Here is a 15,532-nt window from a genome sequence, read left to right as displayed (position 1 = left end):
CCCAATGAAATAATAGTGGCCTACACATTTTGCCTTGTCATAGCAGTCAGAGTAAGGCAAACCAAAAACCCATTTCAGATCCACTATAATGTAAACCCATTCAGCAACAAAATCTGCAAGTAAAGTTCATTTTATTATAGACTGAGTCTGTTTTAAAAACAAAACAAAAAAACCCCATTTAATGTGAATGTTACATAACACATATTAAGACAGGACACCAGACTTTTTTCCCCCTTCCCACTGGGAGTTTTATTTTATAGCATTTGCATCAGGTAATCAACTGAAACACTTCAACAACAGAAAGCTGGCAGCATAGTAAAGAAAATGAAGTGATTATCTCTCAAACAGACGTAACAAAACGGTTTAAGTTTGGGATAATATTGCACAAATGAATCAATATATGGATAAAAAGAGAGAGGATAAAGAGTGGGAGTGAGCATCTTCAACATGGATTGTTAGGAAAAAAGGCACTATTTAGCTGTGTGTGTATCTAAAAATAAAAAGCATGAGGCACAATCCATGTTTCTCAAAGTTACATTCGATACTTCTGTAGAAATGCTCACAAACCTAACTCTCTTAATACAGAAGCTACAGCAAATTGCTGATCTCAGTATCAGACAGGACAAGTGTCTAAACAGATTTATAATTATGCACTATAAAAATCTTCACAAAGAGGACCCATTTTATAAATAGTACTGCAAAATTTCAGCTGCATGGGCTTAAAGTAAAGGATACATCCAGACAACTGATAATCCATTAGAGTTTCTCCAAGTCTGATCTCCAGTAGTCATAAAATATGCTCCACTTTTAAAGAGCTAAATTGGCAGTGCACTCAAAATAGGCTTTTCAGCTGGCTGCCTAAGCAGCGTAGTTTAGACAGCATCACACATGCATCTCTTCTCATTGCATGTCTTTCTCTATACCAGGTGAAACAGATGCAAAAGTATAAACAGCAATTGGACCTCTCCTGATGTAAATAGAATTATTTTAAGATTATAAACAGGCAGAAGTGTATTACTGGAAAGCAGAGGTAGCTAAACATCTTCAGACATGTTAAATAGCTGGAAAAGGCATTTCAGACTCTACAATGAACTGCTTCCTCTTTGCTACATTCTAAAACCATAAAATTTCACTCCTGTTTCAAATCCCTTAATTCATGTTCAATACATAATTAATAAACAGAGTCTATTAACAGAAATTTAGGTACTATACACAACATACATTCCAGTTCTTAACATTCTGACTCAAATACTGTCCATAAATACAAAGGGTGAAATCCTGCCACTATTGCAGTCGATGGCAAAATGTCCATTGACTTCAATGGTTCTAGTATTTCAGCATACATTATTTTCATGGCAAATCTCTTCTAATTATAGACACTCTGTGCAGAGATTCAGTGATTTTCCCATATATCTGCAGGCAGAAAGCTACAAAAATGTACTCTACTGACCACACAGTCTGCAACAGCAAAATACTGCATGTCACTAAATTTCATTGAATTCATTACAAGAGAGTGGAAGACAAATTTTCACGTATGTTGTAAATTTGTTTAATGCAAACAGTTTGGAGAACTTTAGTATCTGAACTGAAGATTAGTAAAGCAGGTTATTAAAAATCTGTAAAGCTATTCATCCTTAATGCTCTACTTATGGGGAAACAGAAATTTGTTACCTGGGAATACAAAAGTCCCTAATATGCTCAGAGTTGAATCCATTATTATATCAGGCACAGAAGTAGCCATAATCTGAATTTAGCCTCCATCCCATGCACAATATTTCCAGAGCACCAGCTAAAATAAATATTTTTCCACATTAAAATTACAGACATTAAATGACTATATCCAAAGACTTTCATATTCCTATATCAGCAGTCCAATTTTGTCAGTTCACAGTCAGTAAAGAACAAGAAGTGACATGATCTGAAAAAAAAGCATTCTTCCCCATGATATTAATCAATGAATGATAATGTTCTCCTTTGTAACTGAAAGATTTTGTTCTAGGTTTGCAAATCATTTTGAAGCGCCCTGTTTTCAATTATTTTCCAAAACTTTTAAATTTTTGCAGAAGAGAAACAGAACTTCAAAAACAAGCTAGCAGACACTCTGGCTCTAATGAAGTCAATGGCTACAATGTTACATATAATTTTCTTGTCAACTTAGGTCATTTGAATCCTTATTTCTATAGCACATTGGGTACAGTGTTTTCCTCTGAAGAATACTTTATGTTTTTGTTCAAAGCCATGACTCTGAAAATTTCAGAAAAGGATCAAGTAAGGTGTTTTTGACCAGACTGAAAAGGAGACAGTTACTAGGGTCAACATGAGCTCTGTCCTGTCATTTAGTAAGGAATCTTATTGGATTATATATACATATGGAAATATACATTTTATTTCCAAATGTTACCACTTTTTAGTGTAAAGCTTCAATAGTTTTTCCTTATGTATGATCCTACTATCCTCAATTCTTCTCATCCAGCCAGACAACCAGCTATAAGAACCACAGATCAAGTAACATTCTGTTCCAAATGAAACCTGTGCATCCTTGAGGGCGCATATACATGAGACACTTCACTGTGCAGCAGACTAATTTGCTGCACAGTAAAGCATCACCATCTATACTTGCATGGCAATTAGGGTGCAGTAGACTAATTTACTGCGCTGCCAGATAGCCCAGTGAGATACACGTGGTATCCAGCAGTGCAGTAAATCACTGTGTTTAAACACACGTGTAGATGATGACCTTAGGATTAATTTACTCTAGCTCAATTTGAGCCAAAGTATAGTCAGTCGCATTAACTGCATGTGTAGACACACTCAATAATAGCAGATAAGAAATAGGATTTTTCAGTCTACGTCAGGTTCATGACACACATGCTAAACAATCAGAAAGGTAAATTCATGATTATCTAATTGAGAAAAATGTAACTATTAGGGAGAACTTCAGTTTTAAAACTGAAAGTAGAAGATTTACAGAAGATTAAAGCATATTAAAGGTGGGTTTTTTTAAATGTACTTGATATCATCTCATTAATTCTTTTAGTAACTGGATCACTATATTTGTGGCATCAAACATCCATTTTACAGTTTTCATTACTAGAACAAACTGGTCAAAGAAACTCCATCTCAGTAAATTTATGCTATTGCCTTAAGCAATACATTTCTTTAATAATTTAAATCCATACCATTGATTTCACCTTGTCCCCTCTCTGTACCCTTTCAAAATCAAATCCTGTGAAACTCATTTTAAGAAAAGGCAGGTGGTAAAATGTACAACTACTTTGATTTAAAAAAGTATTTTTCTATATATTTTTTTGTATTTATCCACTGCAGTTTGATAAAACACAGTGACCCTGGTACCCAGAAATCTGTTCCCTAATCCCAATCTATTTAATCTACCATGTTTTTCACATTGCTAATAATGGCAACTCATGTAAATTTACAATTGTGAAATAAGGCAGTTACATAAATATATTTATGTCAAGTTCACTGTATCTCTCTCAACCAGACTGCACATTTGATTTCCTTTTTCCTCTTTCTACATAAAAGGATGAGGACTAACTTTATACACAGAGAATTCCTGACAATGTGCTGTGTATTAAAGTTATAGAGGTCACTGAAGTGCATTTCAGCAATGTCCAACAGTTAACTCAAACAGGAAGTAGAACAGTAGATGTGATGTTTTTACTTCACATGTAACAAAACTGGTGCAAAAACACTTTAAACTAGTTACTTGTAACCTTTTGGTCCAAATACATAAAATATGCAATATTTACAGCATATTACTCCTTTCTGTAAATGCAATGCTTTAAAACACATTATAAAGCACCTTAGTAAAAATATTCTACAGGTAAAAGTATAGAAGAAGTAGGAAAACCCTAACCATACCACAGCTCACCAATGGAGTCATAATATGGATTCACCAATATCTCAGTTTACAGTTATTACAAAGAATCCATGGAACAATTTGATACCCAATTTACTATTTCTTATACCAATGTGTAAGCATCAACTAAAACTGCAGGCAATGCCAACTTTCTCAACAGTTTTCTCAACCTCAGTTGGCACTGGAGGGGAGGAAGTAAATGAGAAACATTGCTTTGATTCTCTATCTTTTTACAATATTAATATGGAAATGATTTTTTTAAACACTAATGATCAGTTATAACTTTTTTTTAATAAAACCACATATATAAATATGGCAAATCCAGCAGCAGTAGCTTTTCTTAGCAGAACATGATTAACCATTCCAATGAATATCATGTGACATGATTCACAAAAACAAAGCACAGATGTCAACCAGTTATTAACACTATCCATGTTTGTATATAACCAAGATCTCCAGGTTGAAGCTGGGAAACAAATTATTTCTTCTTCATAGAAGTTTAAACAAAAAATAAATTGCTCTGAGAATCGAAACCAGCATAAACAGAAGCATTTTTTGTTTACATTTTCAACTAGGGCTGCTGTGTGGTTAAATCGCTATAAATGAAAGTGTAGGGTTCTTAAGACAGCGGGTAATACCTCCCACTGAAAATTAGTTAGATAAAAGTACTGAAGCCTAGGCTTCTGGATTACCAACATACTTAGTCAGCATCCAGCTCCCCTGATGCGATCCACAGCCCAATTTTCTCAAGACTAGTGAAAATGTCTCAGAGGTCTACCAGCAATCTAGTTTCCAGGGCTGAGAACTAAGATGATGTGACCAAAGTTTTAGTCCATTAATCTAGTAGTATACCTCGTTCTTAGTTTGATTTAGGGTAAATCTTTTCATAGAAAAAGTTTTGTGCCAGAATATACAATTCACCATCTTTTTCCCGAACTGCATGTGCTCTGACGTACTGAAATTGCTCCAGTGCAAATTCATAAAATTCGTTTTCCATTTTCCAAATTTCAGACTGCTGCAACTTGGCAATGGTTTCTTTTGTGGGGAGCTTTTTCTCTGTTGTTTTTCTAAGATGAGACTTCTTTCCTACATGTAAAATGAAAGTAATTATAATTTCACTCCCCCTCCAGTTCAAGTCATTCCAGAAGTGCAGCAATACAGACTCAACTATTTGTTTGCACAATTTTCTTCAGTTAGCATACTGATAACTTGTACCAAAGGTGACAAAACTTAATCCAGAATTTAATAATGTAACCACATAAAATAAAATAAAATACAATTACCTTGATTATTACATTTTAAGAATAACCTTAAGGAAGCAATTAAAACAAAACCTATTTTCTCGTTTTGGTTTAATCCTCATTTATCTCTCCCACCTATTTTCTCACCTCAATCTTGAATGCTGATCCATACAAGCAAGCATCTGCATCTGCAAAGACTGTCACTGACTTAATGAGGGCTGAATTCTTTGTTAAAAAGGTTGACTATGCAGAGCACTGTCAACTAGGGCTGGGCAAAGCTTCGATCGCTGATTGCATTTGGCAGAGATTCAACCTGATTCAGCAGCCAAATCTCCGAATCCAAATAGAATCAGGAGACCCTTTAATTGCTCTGAATCGATTCGGAGAGATTCGACGATTTGGACACAGACGCAGCTTTAAATGTTTTTTTCTACATACCTCAAGGTACCAGGTGGCTTGTGAATGCTGAGATGGTGGGGCAGATGGAGCATCCCACAGGAGCGCAGGGGGATCCCTAGCACGCTTGGTGGCAGACCCAGAAGTGGACCAGAAGCACAGAAGACTGGTGCCTCATGGGTCTGAGGGGCACCTGGGTTCCCCCTGTGGCCAATCACTGAGCTGGGGGAGCACAGGGAGGGGTGAGATGGGGGGGGGTGTCCCCTGTGCGCTTCCGGGTCTGCCACCAAGCATGCAGGGCCCCCCCCTGCACTCCTGTGGGATACTCCATCTGCCCCAGCATCTCAGCCGTTTACAAGCCTGGTACATCAAGATATGTAGAAAAAACATTTAAAGCTGTGTCTATGGCCAAATCACCGATTCTCTAAATCTGCATTGAATCTTCAGATTTGGCTGAATCGAATTGGGACGGTGATCCGAATCAACGGATTGAATCACTGTCCCTGAAATCAGGCCGAATCAGAACTGAATACGGCCCACTTCGCACACCCATACTGTCGACCTCAGTGGGACCAATCTATCAGTACTGACCAGCTTACAAGCTCAGGGTTCTAGATTGTCAGCTGTACACTGGGGGTGGGATAATGTCTTTTGATTAACCTGATAAAAACCTATTTCACTTTTCATGTGTGCATAAGCAGCAGTAAGTTTGCCAAGTTATTGTGGTATAGCTGAAAAAAAAAAATGTTCCACTGCTGCCTGTATGTAATTTGTGTTGGGAGTAAAGATTTTTGGCTTGCTTAGTAAAACTGATAGAAAAGATTTTCTCTGAGAAGCATTTCTTCCATGGGCTCAGAAGGGGCCACTGAGGTCTGAAAAGTTCATGTGAAAAAATAAAGGAGAGTGGAGTAAAGAATACAGTGAAAACAGCAAATTCCAATACCTGTCCGGTACAGTTCTGTAGCACCCCTGAAGAACCGGGGCAAAGCTGCCTCCAACAACATAATAAAGTCTTCAAGCTCTTCAGTAACTCCCACTAGGAAGTATTCATTAATCAGGTTGTACTTGGCTTGCTCCAAAGCCCATCTGCTTCCCGGATTCCTAAAATGATACAAAGCAATTACAGCAAGGTTCTGATGTTAGCCAAGAATTCTGGATTGCTAGATGTGGATTTCTTCACATTATCTTAGCACAGTCAGGGCAGGATTGCACTTTAGACACACCCGTCTCTAATATCTTTTACTCTACTTTTTCTCCCAGGCTCTTTTCACCTATAGTTGTGTGAACAAGAAAAGCTAGAGGTCAAGCTTCATGACTCTACAAAGCTGCTCACAATTTTTTTTAAACTAATAATGTGAGGGTTCAATGTTTTTTCCAAGTTGATTCCCAATACCAGATTGGGGTAGACAGGACCAGGCCATATTATATAGAGAGCATACTGGAGCAGAAGATCCCAGGAGGCTTTTTGCTTTGCCTTTACTGAAAAGTCTGTTAAATTAGGACAGCATAGACTTGATAACAGTCCCTTTTTCTTTGCTTAAGAGATGTTTTCACTGATATCATCAAGCAGTATTAAAAGAATTTGAATGGAATTGTTTCACAGAAGTTTTTTTATTTTCTAACCTAAATTTCTGGGAGAAGACTTCCTTGAAATCTCTCTCTGTAAAGACACATTTGCTTAATCCATATTTTAAGTTACTGAGTTTTGTTTTGCTTTCTAATAAACAAATAGAGTTCACTGTTTGGCACAGGGTTTATCAAAACACCAGCTAAATTTAAGGTAAAAGTTTATTTTTCTATCCATAAATTCAATCAGCTTGACAAGAATGCTTTCATTCAGGCAGATACACACTGTTAGCAATACTGGCCTGATTTAATAAGAAATTATCAAGATAGTGAATCAATAAAAGTGGGGTTTATAATTGAGGCAATGCTCATCAATTATACCATTGCTGATATACCTCTATTACTTCCTTTAAACAAGCTACAGGGTGAAGTAATGCAAGGGTTTGTTTGTTTTTTTTAAGACAAATGCTTTTGGAAGGTAATCCACAAATTGCGTATTAGTTAACTGCTGGGTATTAGACTTTGCCTGGGCAGTCAGACCTGTTAAATATAGATTATAGTGATAATACACTTGATTAGCAACTGAAGCTAACTTTATCGCCCTACCAGCATTCTGAGCTGTGGCCACAGAAGAATGGAATCTGAAGCCAAAGTTTCTCTGGAGCACAGTCTGAGCCTCCAGCTGCTACACATTCATCAAAAGTCTGGAACAAAGACAAAGTTGAGCAGTGAGCTATAAATCTCAGTCTTGTATATCAAACATCTTTACAGGGTTTATTGCTAAATGTATTGGGAAGAAAGAAACAGGGTTAGAGACAAACACATTTTTTTCCTCAAGCTCTGCATTCACAATACCTTCTTACCAAGAAAGTCTGTTTTCATTGAAAAAGCATTTGGGTAATATTTTCTGATTGAAAATAACTGACAAGCTTAAAGCTCTAACTTGAACCTTTTACAAGAAATCAAATTCTGTCACAAGTAAATGAGGATACAGGTCACTATTGCAGTTTTTCCTTTATAAAAACACTTTAGACTCAAAAACTGCACTAACACTACTCTAAGACAGACTGGAGTTTGGATCTAAGTGTAAAACACTGTGCATGTAATTAATAAAGGATACAATTAATATTTTGCTACAATACTGCATTTAATCCATTTCATTTCAAGTTTTGTGTCTAGCTTAAAATATGATGGCTTCCAATATGCTAATAAACAACATTCTACATGTATGGACATCTACAGTGAAGTCTACGGGGTGATATTATTGATTACAAAAAGTTGTTAACATTGAAGGGAAATTAATGTTACAAGTATGCTACCCATTCAGTACCTAGAAACAAAATATTTTTGACATCCCCAAAATGCAATGTGGTAGGTTTCTTTTTTTAATCCTGTAAAAGTATATACTTATGAAGACAGCCTTTGACAACACTTTGTGCAGTTAAAAGCATGGCTTCTGTAAAAAATTCAAACCAACAAAATGAGAAAAAAGGACAATAAATATGAGAGCTATTTTGAGAAAAAGTAGGGAGGGTAAGTTACTTCAGTGTTACAGTGAGAAATTCACTGAAGTCAGATGGGGATGTTGGGTGGCCCTGAACGAGTTTGTTTTGGAGTAGTCATTTTCCCTGAGTTTCACTATACAAAAGCTTATGTCATTAGTTATCCTGAGGTAAAAATGAAGCTTTTGCAATAAAAACAAAACATATTCACTAGCATTCAAAATTCAGCACCAATAACAAACTCCAGGAGGTCATGGATTTTTTTTAAACACAGAACAGCATTCATTAACTATACCAGGCTCAGAATAGTATGATCAGCATATTAAATTTCTATAAAAAACAAGTATGCTTAGTTAAAGCTTAAAGCTTTCCATCCTTTCTCAAGAGAGCTACCATCTATTTACGTAGTGCTGATCAGCACAACTAAATTGTAACTTGTTCTGTCATAACCCGTGCAGATGTATCAATGTTGCACATGAGTGGGAATCTGTCAACTGATACGACTTCTTCTGCTGTAGGTAGAGATCATTTATAATTTAAAAAGGGAGCCAAATAATTTCCTAAATAAAACAAAATGAAGGCATCACCTTCCCCTTCCTTCCTCAACACACATCTTACTCATTATATCCAGAGAGACTAACATAAGAAACCATTGTATTTCTGTTCCTGTAGCCAAAATATCCACTACTCCGGGAGGTTCAACAGAAGGGTAATAGTTCTTCCTTTTTCATATGGTAAAAAAAGTCACTCCAAGTAAATGTATAGTGTAAATTATCTGAACCTGTCCTATAATTTCCATTAATTCTGATGTAACAACAGTAAAACAATTTTTTATGAAAAATATTTTTCATTTTAGAAAGTGGTAAATGGAGAAGCCAATCCACATATGAGGGCGATGTGTAACCAGTTTTGCTATATTTTTGCTCTAATAATTTAACTTGGAAATAAGATATAATATATTTATCAAATTGCAGTTCTGTTTAGCAGTAAGAGATAAAGCTAATGATTATGGCTTAGTCAACTGTTGAAGTTTCTGATTTGTATGTTCCAAACAAATTAACTGGCACCCCCTTTAGGCAAAGTTTTCTCCGAATGATTTCAAAAGACTGCAGGGACTGCAGTACAGTCTGATTTATTGCAAATAATGATAGAAACACTTGAACTTGAACCAGTTTCACCAAATGTGAAATACAAAGTTCTCATGAAACAGTTCAAATCTACACGGCAATAACCATAATCTAAAAGCAAATATCTTTTTGTTAGCTGTAGTGACATGATGAAAATAAGAGATCAAATGTCAGAACACAGAATTGTTAATGCATTAGGAAGGTTTAAATTGGAATAAATTAGAACTTCCTTCAGCAAGCACAGCATATTCAGAAATGGCATTTTGGGGTTGAGTTTCAACATATAGGTTCTCAATAACTGCATACCAAATATTCTCAGATTACAAAAACATGATTTATTTAATTTCTTTTCTTTTAACACTCTTGGTCCTATAAACTCAGCATGGATTTGGAGTCAAGTTAAGCAATATTCATTTTGCATGTCTTCATCAGCAAAAAGTTCCAGAGGCCAAATTATGCTTTCATGCAAAGAAACAGAGTAGGTTATATATAGGCAGCCTACTATCTTTTTTGCTAAGATTTGCTAACATCTTACTGATACTATACATCCTTGAATCTAAACCTGATACATCCCCTCACCCTTTGCTTTCAAGTATCATTGTGCTTGAAAATTTTCCTATTGGCATGCAGTACAGCCAGGCGAGCCGTGCAGGAATGCAATGCCAGTAGATGGTGCCAAAACCCTAACAACAGAGGCGGAGCAATTTCTAACTAAGCAAGGAAGGAGCAGCATCCTCTTCCAGATTAGTATTCTTATGTTTTTCATTGCAACTTTGAAAGTCAGTCAGATTTGCTTCTTAATAAAAACATTCTCATTTTTCTTTTTTTTTTGCATAATGCCAATGGTCTATTTTAGTGGTGGCCAAACTTTTTGGCAGGTGTGCCACACATTAACTCTGGACTGTCCTCAAGTACTACTATGTTCCCCTGCCCAATCTGCTGCTCTGCTTCCTTCCTTGTGCTCCCTGTCTGACCTGCTGCTTTGCTTTCTGCTCCCTGCCCTATCTGTTACTGTGCTCCCAGTTCTCTTCCAGATCTGCTGTGTGGCACTCGGAGGCTGCCCATGCTATTTGTGATACTGCCACAGATTGACCAACCCTTGTCTGGAACAAACTTCCAACAGAAGTGGTGCTGGCTCCTACCCTGGGGGTCTTTAAGAAGAGGCTTGATGCCTACCTGGCTGGAGTCATTTGAGCCCAGTTTTTCTCCTGCCCAGGCAGGGGGTCAGACTTGAAGATCTACAAGGTCCCTTCTATGATTCTATGACTCTATGTGATATACCTTTTCTTTATTATGCTTAATTTTCAGTTTCTCGCAGTATTAGCATGAAGCTATGCTTACTGGGTTGCAAACATGGCAGAAAATCTTTGTCCCTTTAAAAAGTTTGTCCATGTGGCATGTTAAAATGAAAAACACATCAACCGAGCTTCGGTTCTGCAACCAAGCTTTTTATAAAACTTGTATTTTAGGTCAAAGTTTACCTCTCTAAAAACTGTGCACTCTGCAAACATAATGTATTAACTTCCCTTATAAATTTAAGTAGGGCCCAAAGCTACATATTCCAACAATGCATCCATTATAGATGCATAACTGCATCCTTGAATAAACAAGTTATGGAAGGTCAAGGAAGAGGAGGTTTGATTACTAGATTACATAGGAACAACTCCGCAAATACTTTGGAATATTTTTGTTTTAAATAGAAATATTAAGTTGATCAAAACATATTTAAAATTGTTTTTAGATCATATTCAGCATGAAAAAAATATGGAAGTAGAGCACAAGGATTTTTTTTTATTATTATTATTTTTTACCTTTTTATCCCCCTGTTTTCGCCTTCGTAGCCCTGGTCTGTAATCATCTCCAAAGCGCAGAAAGTAGTAATAAGAAACTAGTCGTTCTATAGGATCTCTTATGACATTGATGTAAATTGGTTTCTTTTTAACACCAAATCTGAAATAGGGGGGGAAAAAGTTAATGGCACACCTAAGTTTATCCTTCAGTGCCTCAAAAATTACTTTTAAATGAACAAATGAATTCAATTTTTTTTTACCAGTACAAGTGAAACTGTATACATGCATAGGATGTTGGAGACAGGAAATTTGATCTTTTACTGCCTGGGAGTTAATGCTTCACATGATTACTACATTCTATTGTTTGAAAGAACCAAGTACTGTTTAAAAAAAAACAACTGAAGGCTGCAAAGGGTTTTGATAAAAGACCCTCTCTTCCTTGCTGCAGTTACAGTGGATTCCAGAAATGTTAACACTTCCCTCTCTTCTGCCCCCAAAAATCATACACTAGTTGAGTCAAAAACTGCTTTGAGCTTTCTGTTGTTTAAACAACTCATCCCTAGTTGTTGAGCTAGCAATATTAAAGTGTCCTTAATACATTCAGCCACTGCATATATGGTGCTAAACTATAGGTACAGAAAATGTCTCTACAAACATCTTGGCTTAAAAATGAGTTCACTCAGATTAGTAACCACATTTCAGTACTACAGAAGTCCACAGGAAATTCAATGTTGCAGTCCTGTCTCCTCCTGCTGCCGCCTTTTCTAACTGAGCTATGCAGTGAAGCAGGTGGAATTTCTGGCACAACCCCAACGGACTTTAAGAAAGATGGGACTAAGAGTCTGTCTGTAGTCCTGGTTGATTTAATATGGCTTTGAATATTGAGCATGGGTGCCTGAGAGGTTTTTTTTTTTTTTTATAGTGGGTGCCTTTTTTCAGTGTGTACACAATTTCAGGAAATTAATTCAACTGTGTGCAAATTAAAAAAAAACGATCAGAAGTAATGAACTGTTAAGTCCAAGTGACTGACAAGAAAGGCTCCATTGACCAGAACCAGCTGTATATAATTGCCATCCTAAAATGGAAGATCTGGGACTGCCTGCAGGGTAAATTTCCTCATTTTTCTCTTCCTTTTGCAGACTTACCAGCTGTATTTTGGGGGGGGGAGGGGAGGGAGAGGAAATAAAGGAAGAAACAAGCAAAAAATATAATAAAAAAAATTCTAATGTTTTGGGAAGCAGAAGGTACATCGAATATCATGAGCAACTGTAGCACCCTCAAGTGAAACTGAAGACTGGAAAATGTTTGCTTATATTTACATGCAGTGGTAACTGCTAGAGCATTTAATATCAATGATGGCTTATTTTCTCTAGCTAAACCAGAGAAACCTTAGCAGAGCCCAATTTAAGATGCTCCTCAGTTAGAATAAAAAAAATATTTTTTAAAGTTTTAATTTGAAACTTGGTGTTTATAGAGGACTAACCATAAGCTCTTGGGTTGAAAGGATGAGACAGAAATGAAGAAAAGAAGGTGGGAAACAGGAAATAAGAATAATAAATCAAGCAAAAAGTATTATTCTGAAGCCAGACTAGTTACACAGATAGGGACAACATGTGATTTGAGAGGGGAAAGCAGCTATGTGGTCACACTTGGATTGCATCTCTCTGTATGTCACCTAACAGAATGGTCCTCCATCTCAATTGTATCAATCCAGGGGCAGCACCAGCTTCTTTTGGGTTGGGGGGCTGAGGTGGGCTAATCAGAAAATTGGGTGGGGCTGCACAGACAAAGGCAGGACATGGGCCTCATGTGTTTCGTGTGTTGTGCCTCTATGGCTTTAGCCCCTCCAAGCCCTCCCCCCAGCAGCGCCCCTGTATCAATTATACCAAGAGGCACCAAAATATTTTAATTAAATGATAAGGAGATGTTTCCCCATCCAATTGGCAAAAAGAGAATAGCATTATGATGGAAAATAGTTATTAAGGAATGAGTGATGGTGGCACCAGAATGGAAAAAAAATCCAAGTATTTTTATTATTATTATTACTGGTAGTAGTATTACGGGGTCAGTGGCATTCTGATTTCCACTCTCGAGCATCATAAAAAAACTTGGATTGACCCCTTTTCCTGTGGTTCAGTTTCAGCATCGCACAAGAGGCATTTAAAAAATATTTTGGTGAATCAAAGTTTGAGGTCAGTGTTTAATAAGCAGCCGTAATCTTTTCTGAAATATTGTATGCTTCACAACGACCAAAATGCCAAAGCATACCTCACAGCTTCTTTAAAAGTACAGGTCTTTTGCCAAGAGCAACCACAACACTCAATATATTATTTTAATAATGAAAATCACAAGTATGAGAAAGCAAGCTGTTGTGGGGAAAAAAAAATCATTTAGGTGAAAGGGTAACAAACAGCAAACACAAGGATAATGCAGCCCTGGAGGGAAATATGCATATGAATGAAATTTGTGAAATTGCTTAGATGCCTTTTTAGAGGTAAAATAATTATTTTAGTTTGATAAGTTCTAGTACCTACAAAATATTTGCAGTTTTATGCCATGAATAATGTATAATATAATATCTACTTACTTGTTCATGAGACTGTTATTCCATTAGGGGGGTTCAATTCAAACAGTTTAATATAGTACTTTAACTTTTACAAAAAAGACTAGAAGGATAAAGATGCAATTCGATGCACTGTTCTTCCATGTGTTTTAATTAAAAAACACAATTAAAATTGTTCTTTCTTGTATCTTTTTGCAATCTTGAATTGTGTATTTCTTGAAATGTCCAATGGTAATTTCCAGCTGCTGGAATAGTTGTCAGCACTTCCTATTAGATAAGCTATATCAGGATTTTATTGTGCATCCATTTTATCTTATTTTTAAAATAAAAGATATATGTACAAGTAGTAGTGTATATGAGGGTAGGCATTACTGAAAGCCATAACCAATTAGAAAACAGGTGGCAGAAATGCAGATAATAAAGTAAGGCATTTTATTTTAATCCATGGACCTAAGGTGGATCTTGCTTAATGCTGAACAATAAGAAAAGCCCACAGTAGTTACCACATTACCTGAATCCAAGAAGACTGAATTTAAGATGAACCCCCCACAATTAGATTCCATACATGGAACATTGTAAGTTTGTTTAATTTGTCATGTTTAGAATTAACTACTGGAGAGCCATCTTAAATTAGTCTTCCCTGTACCCCTGCAGTGAGGAAAACAGCAGCAGGGGCAGCAAGCAGCAGGGAAAGCAGCAGTAATGAGGGGAGAGGAGGTAAACAGCCTTAACTCTGCCCCTTATGTCCCTCCCCTGCCACTTGCTCTGGTGCCTGCCCCCCGGCCACTTGGCCCCTATGCCCTCTGGCCACTTAGCTCTTCCTCTGCATCTTCACCCCTCCCACTTGTTCCCTCCCTAGTGCCTGCCACCCCCTTCAGCCTCCTCCTCTACCACTGCTTACCATGCAGTAGCCCCAGCTCTGGCCCTGGCCAGAACAATGGCAGTGGCAGCTCCAGCTCTGGTCCCAGACCCATAGCAGTTCTCCTGTACTATCCCCTGCCACCATGCCATCTCCCCTGCACTGCCTCCCTCCTTCACTGCAGTCTTTCCTTTGTGCCACACCACACAGTCTATCCATGTGCCCTCCCTGCCACATCATGTGGTCTCCCCTGTGTTTTCTATCCCACAATGCATGAGCCACCTCAAGTCACCTTGGCCCCAGCCAGGCAGTAGTGACAACTCAGGCCCTGGCCTTGGCACTCAAATCCAAGACAAGGTTTAATTTCCCTATTTAATATGGGGAGATGGGAAAGCTTCATCTTGCATTTGAGTAAATATGGTACTGCTGTTCATGCAACACAGCACACAATGATGTCGTAGATCAGAGCTCTGTTTTAAGTTTGAGCCTTACATTAGTCTTATGAAAAGCAGAAAAAAAGTCTCTAAGTTAAACAGATTTACTTTCTCACCCCAGGAAAAGATACATACTCACAGCTTGTCAAAGATAAATTAATATTTTTTCCTTAA

General features: G+C 37.1%; 1 protein-coding gene across 1 annotated transcript in view; it reads right to left on the bottom strand.

Moving 5' to 3' along the window:
* Positions 1-223: 223 nt before the first annotated feature.
* Positions 224-15,532, bottom strand: part of HS2ST1 (heparan sulfate 2-O-sulfotransferase 1) — a 198,657-nt gene continuing 183,348 nt past the window's right edge. Inside the window, exons 4-7 of the mRNA XM_019501567.1 lie at positions 11,524-11,662; positions 7,690-7,787; positions 6,461-6,618; positions 224-4,966 (exon numbers count right to left, since the gene is read on the bottom strand). Coding sequence (XP_019357112.1) covers positions 4,740-4,966; positions 6,461-6,618; positions 7,690-7,787; positions 11,524-11,662 — 622 coding nt within the window. The 3' untranslated portion in view covers positions 224-4,739. The remainder of the gene's footprint in view (positions 4,967-6,460; positions 6,619-7,689; positions 7,788-11,523; positions 11,663-15,532) is intronic.

This window comes from Gavialis gangeticus, unplaced genomic scaffold (genome assembly GCF_001723915.1).
Source record: "Gavialis gangeticus isolate Ggan-Ray unplaced genomic scaffold, GavGan_comp1, whole genome shotgun sequence".
Taxonomy (NCBI): Eukaryota; Metazoa; Chordata; order Crocodylia; family Gavialidae; genus Gavialis; species Gavialis gangeticus.
This window is presented reverse-complemented; position numbering and strand designations above follow the sequence as displayed.